At 39.3% G+C, this 9362-nt stretch overlaps 2 protein-coding genes and 1 long non-coding RNA gene across 3 annotated transcripts in view; 2 read left to right on the top strand and 1 right to left on the bottom strand.

Moving 5' to 3' along the window:
- LOC120731370 (olfactory receptor 142-like) overlaps nucleotides 1–1046 on the top strand; it is a 7590-nt gene extending 6544 nt beyond the window's left edge. The window contains exons 2-3 of the mRNA XM_040028381.1: nucleotides 904–953; nucleotides 1036–1046. Coding sequence (XP_039884315.1) covers nucleotides 904–953; nucleotides 1036–1046 — 61 coding nt within the window. The remainder of the gene's footprint in view (nucleotides 1–903; nucleotides 954–1035) is intronic.
- Nucleotides 1047–2620: 1574 nt separating this feature from the next.
- LOC120731003 lies at nucleotides 2621–4522 on the top strand. The gene is made up of 2 exons (XR_005695256.1): nucleotides 2621–2983; nucleotides 4079–4522. It is a non-coding gene; the product is annotated as an uncharacterized LOC120731003 (long non-coding RNA).
- Nucleotides 4523–5072: 550 nt separating this feature from the next.
- On the bottom strand, nucleotides 5073–8936 carry LOC120731001 (putative methyltransferase DDB_G0268948). The gene is made up of 6 exons (XM_040027711.1): nucleotides 8607–8936; nucleotides 8351–8511; nucleotides 7863–8079; nucleotides 6938–7041; nucleotides 6504–6641; nucleotides 5073–6255 (listed from the first exon to the last, which is right to left on the bottom strand). Exons 1-6 carry the CDS (start codon nucleotides 8715–8717, stop codon nucleotides 6159–6161), a joined length of 828 nt encoding a protein of 275 aa, XP_039883645.1. The 5' UTR covers nucleotides 8718–8936; the 3' UTR covers nucleotides 5073–6158.
- Nucleotides 8937–9362: the final 426 nt, after the last annotated feature.

Genomic DNA, 9362 nt, shown 5'->3' with positions numbered 1-9362 from the left:
GGTTTTTAAGTTTTTTCTCTTGTTATTTCAGTTATATCAGTTGAATTAAAATTCTATCTATCTATCTATCTATCTATCTATCTATCTATATATCTATCTATCTATATCTATCTCTATCTATCTATCTGTGAAGGTGTTCTCTTGCATTGCTGTGCTGGGCAAAGGCTCATAAATTCAAACGTTAGGATGAAGAAGCATCATATGAAATGAAAACCTCCTGTTTACCATGTCTGCACAAAGACACACAAACACACTCAGAAAATAAACCGGAGTATTGCTGTTTGACAGAACAGCACACTTTCTTGGAGCAAACCCAGTTCGCCCTAAAGTATTTGGACGAAAACTGTTCATTCACTCGGCCAGTTGAACAAGGAAGGAGGGTGGTGCTGTCACTGTAAACAAGCACATGCTCTTGACTGACCCGTCTGATTAGATAAGGGTCTTAAAACAGGAGGGGCGTATTAATCTTGCAGCGGGTGCGCATTCTGTTTTTCATCTACATGTGTTTAGACAGGTGTTGGCCATCAGGCTTTCTGACCAAAGGACTAACCCCGTGACTGTGTTACGTTCACTTCCTCGCTTCACACAATGCGTTTGTTATTCGGAGGATGTCCAGTAACAAAAAGCGTACATCTGTATTTATTTGTGGGAGTGTTGGTGCTTCATTGTAGAGATCGAGAACCAAAGTAAATAAGTAAATATTTATAATTAATAGTGCAAAAATTACACTCGAACCCCAAGCAAATAAATACTCTCATAAATCAATGAGAGTTTTAGCCTAAAAAGAGAGCGAGAGATCAAGAACACAGACTAAAGAAATAGACAAATTAGACTTTCTGTCCTTAAATGACCCCAATCCAGTATGAAAATCAAGACATTTACTAAAATTATGTATGCTGTCACGTCAGGGCCTCAGAGATCAAAACAGACTAAAGAGGGGGATTTAAAACAAAGTTTGTTACTTTTACCCAAAGGAGGCAATTAACTGACAGAAGTGCCCCTTAAGGAATTTCTGAGTTCTGTTTATCTTTTCAGAAACATCTTGAAATTGAAATGTTTAATTAGCTTCTGTCAGCTTTGATGTCTGAAGCCCATCGGTGCCTTGGAAAGTATTCAGCCCAAGTGAAAAAAACAGTCCCATAGAAACGTATTAGGATTTATCTTCTGCTGCTATGTTGTCTACACGCCGGTGGCTCTGGATTGTCCTTGAAGGCAGATCTTTAATCTTCGTTTCCCTTCCGTGACTCAGATTCAGTCACGCTGCTTGGAAAATATTACACAAGTTATTATTTTAACTCTAACCGACTGAAGCTGTGTGCGCTCCTCACAGTGCATGTGCTATTTTGAGGTACTCACTTGATTTAATGTCACAGTGATTTGACATTTTAAGTCGAGCTGTGGAGACTGCTAACCGCTTTTGGTGACTTTATTATCAAGTTACAGCAAAACTAATGAGTTCCAGCTTTAAACCACAGGATTGCATTTGCATGTAATTATTCACTTCCGAGCCAGCTTCATTACACAGCTGCCTTGAAAGTAAACAAAAACAATCTGCTATATTTATTTATTCCTAAAATTTACAAGCAAGTTCATACAGTACAAAATCAGCTGAATGGAATTTCAGTGTGTATTTTATTTGAAATTACAACGTGATTATATTTACCTACCAGTACGTACAGATAGTTACCCTACAATAAGTAACAAGTCAAGTTTTTACAGAAACACAAAGAAATTATTATATTATCGGCCAATTTCAGCAGCTTCTAAGTACAGATTAAGCAAAAAAGAACAAATAAACATAGAATATCCATCATGCACATCAATATAAGGAAGATTAAAAAACTATTTTAATAAATAACGATGTAAAAAGGTAAGTCACTCAATAATATGGCTCCACAGCATACTTATAATGTAGGATGGGGAAATATTGCCTGTTTTCTGCAAAATTTATGCAACACTTAAAATGACTGTATATTTTAAGTATTTCTTTGGTGACAATTTGCAGGTCACCTAAATAATGTAAATACAGTTAAACTGTTATTGGTACTTTATTAAACCACTGTATGTTATGTGCTTGTATCCAAGGACAGCAGCTCTTTGTTATTTCTAATTCATATTCTAACTGGCACAATAAACATCTGTAGTTTATGGGTGAACCAAAGATTTGCTCATATTTTTTCAGAAACCAAAGTACAGAATAAAAGAAAAATAGTTTTAACAAAGATTTTTTCTTAAATGTCCCCAGAAGTACCCTGGTTACTCTGAATGCACAATAAAGTCATGTCTGGCTGTCGATTCAGATCACACTGCGACTGCAGCAGCAGTGACATCAGCCCCAGAGGCTCCAGTCTTAATCATGCAGAAACAAAAAGTTACACTTGGGGCTTTGCTCTCCCCACTGGACCAAATGACCCAGATGTTGGCACAGTGTCCACTCAGTTTAAAGGAAAATGTATCCACAAGAACATGAGTAATGCTTGTGATATCATTTTTATACCGTTATTATGTCTGTTGCAAACTTGCTATTATCAGCTAGGTTCTATCAAAAATCTGTTACTATTGTGTGAGACAAAACAATCCATCCTTGTTTGATTCAGGGAACAGGGGTTTTACAGAGCACAGTGCAGACAGGATGCCAGTCCATCTCTGCACTAACATTTACACCGATTAGGTGTAATGCTCTGACCGCTGCAGGTGAACTGAATGACACTGATTATCTCTTCATCATGGTACCTGTTAGTGGGTGGACTATATCAGGGAGCAGGAGAACATTTTGTCTTCAAAGTTGATGTTGGAAGCTGGAAAAACGGTGAGTTTTGAGTTTGACAAAAGGCCAAACTGTGATGTTAGATGACTGGATCACAACCACAGCCCTGCTCCTGGTTTATAGGGATCGACCAAAAGTGGTCCACGGAAGGAACAGTGGTAATCCAGTGACGGGTCATGGACCACCAAGGTTCATGGATGCACATGAGGATTTAAGGTCTGATCTGACAGACGAGCTTCTGTAGCTCAAAGTTAAAAAAACAAACAAAAACAAAACGTTTGTGCTGATTCTGATAGAAAAGTGTCTGAACACACAGAAGATCAGAGTCTGTTGCATATAGCTGCAGATCAGTCATGCTTATACCTGATGGTAAATACAGACAGCCATCAACCTTGCTGCCTTTTCATTCAGACTAATTTATGTATGAAATGTAGAAGAATGTTATGAGCTGAAATTCCCTGCAGTAGTGATTCCTGAGCAGAGTAAGACATGTAGCTTAGTGCTGCCAGAGAACGTGTATCAGGCTCAAATTTGTCATGTCAGAAAAAGGTATACCTTTTGTGTCAAACCCATTACAAGCAATCCACCTTTACTCATGTACCATTAGATGTGGTGTTATTGTTGTAGGTGAGCTTTAGGAATATGCGACGTGACAGGGCAAAGTGCTGAAAGAAGAATTGTGTCAAAAAGTAGACCCTGATGGAAGTATTTGGTCATGCTGTCCTCGGGCATGCGGGAAGCTGATGTGTAATGTGCAGTGTTAGCAAGTACCAGAAAACACTGAGTCACCAGAGGACTGTTTGTGCTTCCTTGTGTTCATTTTACGATGTATGCTCTACAAAATTATTTGTCTGTTATTAATATCCTTGCTTTGGTTTTTAATGCATAACATTCAAGACTGCACAGATGGAAACACGTGTTTAGCAGACACATCAGACATGCTCACTGTTTGACAGAATATCTCAGTTGGTTTGAAGTTGCTCCAGCACATTCTGCAGAATTCAATGAGAGTTACTATCAGAGCCTGGCGTCTCTGATGTAAACACCCGAGTTTTCTTCAGTCACAAATCACCGCACACGTGCGCTGACGAAACTAAAACTCTCCTTAAGCCCCTTTGCTTCTGTTTGATCATTGTATAGGGATGGAGGAGGAACAAAGGAGGAGGATGCAAATGAGCTCTAGCTCATATTTGTATATTCAAATATTTGCTTATTCAAACTCTGGGCTGCCTCTTTTTTCCTTTCCTTCAGGCTCGTCTGTGGTGGTGTTCCCTTGTGTCCTACCCATCTCATCCTCCTCTTCTTCTGCAGGTCTTTGTTTTGCTTTTTCCTACAGGTCATTGCAGATCAAGTTAGACCAGTAAGTCTTCAAAATGTTTGTTAGACAGGCTCACAGACCTTCATCAGCAGCTTTCTCAGCTTCCTATGTTCTGCACCACAGAGCAAAACTGATTTAAGATCAGAGTTGAAGATTCTGATCTTGGTTTGTTTGTGTTCTTGACTTCCAGGTGGTCTTCAAATTATTCTCAGCTTTCACATTATTTTTAATCATTTCCCATTAAAATCAGAAACTGTTACATAGACACAGACTGTGCCCAAAGATGTGGAGTCTGCAGAGATGCATGCACAGAGTACCCCATTGTGCAAAGATGTAATTCAAAAGCAGATCAATAAAAATAAATCCCTTCAAGCTGACTTTCTGCTAAGCTTTGTCAGCAGCCTGACAGAACAGATGTGATTTCAAAGGACAGACAGCTATTGATTTCCTTCCATATCTTTAGATGATAGCAGGGTGCTTATAATGAGATCTGAATGGAGCCCATGCACTTGAAACATCAGAGAGAAAGGAGGACGCAGATGTGCCACAGTAAATTGTTGTATTTAATACATGAAAGTAATATTATTTACAACTATTATTCTATCATAGTTTAAATCAGCTGTCACCTTCACTACATTAATTACATTTAAAAAAAAAAACTGCAATAATGCTCAAAGGAAACTAAAAAGTTAAAGGTAAAAAAAATCATTAAAAAATCCAGAAATTGGAAGAAGAAAATCAAAAAGCACCGGGAAGTGAGAATGTCATGTTTTTCACTATTTAACAGATTTTGTTAGATACTTCTGCCTGGTCAGAGGAGGAAGACAAGAAGATACTGTAAAAATAAAATGATATAGAGTGAAACAAAATGTAGGTAACTACATATTTTGAGGATGTCCTGTCAGGTTAAAGCAGACCAACTTCAGATTAGGCAAACATGCTTACTTGGCCCTCCTGAGTCAAACCATGATCTCAAGTCATGCCAGCAGCAACAAGTGGCACTCTAATGTTTAACACTCCTGCACTGCAGGACTATAATGTGTTTATAATAAAGGCCCTCAGTTAGAAAGTCCGGGTTTATGAGAACATAATTGAGGCTATTTTAAGCATAACAAACATGACAAAGTTACTCTCAGCTCAGTAAAGACAAGAATACAAAAGGATTAGTCTGGAGAACAAGCCCATAAATCCACTGTGGTCTGTAATGGGATGAGGGCCCTGAGAAGTTCAAAGGTTTTCTAAAGCCCTGTAGACAAGAGTGATACAAGGTCTTAGAGAACTGTTAAGAAGCAATAGCAACTCCAACCCCTTGTGATAGTTAAGGAAATTCTATTTTTTTCACTGAGATTCTGAGCAAACAAATTTAAGAGAAGCTGTGATGAACTTTCAAAGACTGAAGGTTGAAAATGGCCCAAGCACACCGACATTAAGATAACAGGGGCTTCATTTACATCTCCTCCTGGGCAATGAAGCCAAGCAGACACTGATAATGGTGATGATGAAGAAACCAAGGACACAGCAGTCGGGTTTTAATGGTGGTGCTTTGCCAGACTTACAAAAACCTGATCGGAATGGTCTCAGTCATCAGTAGAACATTGATCAATGCCTCCCTCTAGTGGCAACCTATGAAACACCATGAAGGCTTCACATGTTTCTGAGAATTTACTAAAGCAGTCTGATGCAAACACTGAGTATATAATTCTGTGCTTATAGGGAAAAGTGCGTATTCAGCAGATAATATCTGCACAACCTTTCTGTGCAACTTCTCTATGAAAAGGCTGGTTTTATAAAAGCTGGATTATTAAGTGTGATGATGAATATCACTCTTATGTTTGTACGGTAAATGTACACACGTGACTAATTTTAGTTAAAATACAGGAAATAAATTATGTAATTAAAGCATTATATAGCACTATTTGTTTCTGAGCTTGTCCTAAATTTTGAGTATCAAAGAGATACATTTGTGCACAGAGAAACTGAAGAGAAAACAAAAACAGGACATGTTTTCTACTGGATCCTTAATTAGGTTCATTTTTGTTGTTATAATAATAATAATAATGGAGGAGACAGGTGTCAGGCTTCCTGTGGTTTGCAGGCCAAAAGGTAGTAATACTTGACAGCCACCACCACCTCTGTCTCTGCAGAGGTCACCTTCATTACAGACATCAGCCTATGCAGAGAAACACAGGAAGCAGAGCGCATGATAATTCAGCTAGAGGGACTCGTTTAGACAACAACGAATGCCAGTCTTACACCTATAATTGTGGTTTTTCCACTGACATTATTATCATCCACAAAACCTGCTGACATGTTTGTCATGTTACTGTATGTAATAGATTTTAACACTGAGGAACATTAAACTGTCAAAACACATTATTGTCATTGTGACACATATACACCGTGAAGGTCCCGGTTCACCTCTGACAGATGTCCTGGGAGAGTCTGGAGGCCTCCTGCGGGTCGTCTCTCAGCAGAGCCTGATAGCTGGAGAAAGACTCCACCAGCCCCATGTAGCTGGACAGAGGCATGGTCTTTCTGTCCCACAAACACTCCTGCCTGTAACACAAAATACACTCGCGGCATGAACGCAGTCAGTGGAGAGAGAGAGAGAGAGAGAAATAAAATACCCATCAGACATGCCAAGGGGATTTTTTTTTTTTAAAAGTGGATGCTGAACATTAAAATAGCTAAAGTGATATTTTTATTTTTATTTATTTATTTTTTAAATGTTACAAATTACAAAGTACACAACATGTATATGCTGGAAAGAATTAAAACGTCTGTTACATAAGTAATGGTGGTCTGCTGTGAAAATTCCATATTAAGAAACAATTAGAGTTAGGATTATTTACCATTCCTTGTGAGGGTAGGGAATAGTTTCTAAGGCCTCCCGGTACAAGTTAATAGAGCTCACTCCAAGGTGGGGGCTGCGGTACGGCTGCAACGCTGCATAAAACTGGCAAATCCAACAGAAAAGGCCATGAGAAGTATTTATTATGAATTTGTTAATAATATGACAAAGAGCATCAACCAGACATAACTCGGTAATATTCAAGTTATGATAACTATGAGCTGTGTGTTACAGTCCACTCAAAGTTGGTGCACCTCACTCATCAACTCAAACAACTGCACCCCTCAGCTCAGGCTGTTTTACCAGAAACGCCCTCTAGATGGCAACGCACATCATCTTAGTTTCTTAACAGCAAAGTAATCCAAACTCTGATGAGGTCTGTGTCCTTATGTTTGCACTGCACCAAGTGCTGTTTCTCTGGATGATGTGGCAATGAAGCTGGTGCATAAAACTCCACCGAAAGCAGAGAGGAGATGCTTCCTTTATTATTATTTATCATCTTTTGGCTGTTTTTTGAAAGCGCCGTTATTCACCGCTCACATTCCTATAAAATAACATCTGAGTGGCACACAAACCCTCCTTCCTTATATATTTATTAGTTAAGGTGGACTTTTTTTTTTACCCTCTAAAACAGACTTTAAACACAGGAACATCTAATCCTTTTTACATAAATCTTTTCTGTAAGAATTATTTAGTTTAAATGTAACTATTTTAACTGAAATCACCTTCCTGGACATGAATATGAAGCTTGAATAATGTTTAGTCTTAAAGAAAAGAGTTATTTTAGTAATCATATTGACTTTGTGGTGTATAAGTGAGCGCTCAAGAGTTTTTCCAGAAATGGTTTTGCTGCATTACTTTAAAAACCACTAAACAGTGGTAATGAAAACACAGCAGTCTATTCTAGGTGGATATTATGTGAGCACCTCTTTGCAGACTTGGTTTAGTGAGTGCGAGCAGCAGTCGGCGTAGCTGAGCTCCATGTCAATGGTGTAGCTGAGCAAGGCTAAGCAGCCGCGGGGCTTCAGGACCCTGTGGACCTCTTCGAGAAAGCGTGGCCTGTCAAACCAGTGGAAGGCAGACATGGCCGTCACCAGGTCCACTGAGCTGTCAGCGAGTGGCAGCTCCTCGGCACCACACTGTCTGAAGATGAAAGAGGAGCAAAGGCCAAGTGAAACTTTTGACCGACTGCAGGATCATTTTTCAGAGTGTTTATGCAGGACTTCTGAAAACACGTAGCTCGCGGCAGAACAATGTAACCCCTGTCCTGTGAAGACTGGTCATGCTGTGAGGCTTACATTAAGGAACATTTTCCTACTAGAACTGAACAAATGATGTGGCATCAACTGTGGTATTTTATTTTTTTTACAGGCACGAGTTTTGATGAATTCTGACTCGTTTGGTCTTTTCTTACTTGTACGTGATGTTCGGCTCTTTGGCGTGCTGCAAAGCCACTTCCAGCTGGGCGGGACTCACGTCAGTGCCCACCACAGAGGCGAAGTGTCTGGCCAGCAGCAGAGTGCCCTGTCCTGAGCCGCATCCCACGTCCACTGCCAGCTCAAAGGGCCGACCTTTCTGACAAAATATTCAACATGTTAACGCGCTGTAAATGTTTGATGGCAGTTTACAGTGGAAAGGATTCTTGAAGGAGAAGCATTTGTCACACTTACATGTTTTTCCAGGAAGTCGAGCACGTGTTGAAATAGATGACCTGATGGAGAGATCCTGTACCTCCAGTAGGAAGAAGCATGCTGCTTGCCTTCAAACAGGCGGTAGGCCATGGTGAGCTGAAGCCTTCTTAAACAGCTGAACCAGCATCAGTTTAAGTAATAAGTTACCTAATGTGGTGTTGTTGTTTTTTTTTGTCTGTGTATTTTTCTTTTTGATCAGATAAGAGAAGTGAAACTCTACACTCCACTGTGAGAATCAGCAGTAAGTCACAAACACAAAGAAAGACACACAGTGGAGTGGGAGGTCCCACTCCTGCCAAAACCTGATTTGCTTCATAATTAGAGCCTTTTAAAGAGACACTCTTTTTTTATACTCCTATTTTTTGCTTGTTGTTATAATAATGTTGTTTTCTTCTTTCCCTACATAATACTGATTTCTAATATTCTAAATGTCAAAATTAAGCCATGATATTAACATTAAACTGAAATCTGGGTCAAGCTCAAAAGCGCTGTGTGAGAAAAGGGTTAGATTACGGGTCATGTGATGGTATGTGCTCCCGTCAGAACCAATAAAAACTCCTGTGTGTGTCTGTGTGTGTGTGTGTTACAGCTAAAGTGGAGTCTTTCAGTATTTCCTGTACCAAAAAGTTTAAATGTCACCTACAACACATTTTATTTTGCAAGGAAACATAATGGTTTCCTCTTTTCCCACGTGTTAGGTACCATTAGAAGAATGGATTACGTTCATGAAAAAAC

The sequence above is a fragment of the Simochromis diagramma genome, unplaced genomic scaffold (assembly GCF_900408965.1).
Source record: "Simochromis diagramma unplaced genomic scaffold, fSimDia1.1 OVJJ01000343.1, whole genome shotgun sequence".
Classification (NCBI taxonomy): Eukaryota; Metazoa; Chordata; class Actinopteri; order Cichliformes; family Cichlidae; genus Simochromis; species Simochromis diagramma.
This window is presented reverse-complemented; position numbering and strand designations above follow the sequence as displayed.

Coding starts and splice junctions, on each gene's coding strand:
- LOC120731001 (XM_040027711.1), bottom strand. CDS start 8,717: ATGGCCTACCGCCTGTTTGAAGGCAAGCAGCATGCTTCTTCCTACTGG. Junction 7,042..7,862: donor TAAACCAAGTCTGCAAAGAG/GTGCTCACATAA, acceptor TGGATTTGCCAG/TTTTATGCAGCGTTGCAGCC. Junction 6,256..6,503: donor TCCCAGGACATCTGTCAGAG/GTGAACCGGGAC, acceptor TTCTCTGCATAG/GCTGATGTCTGTAATGAAGG.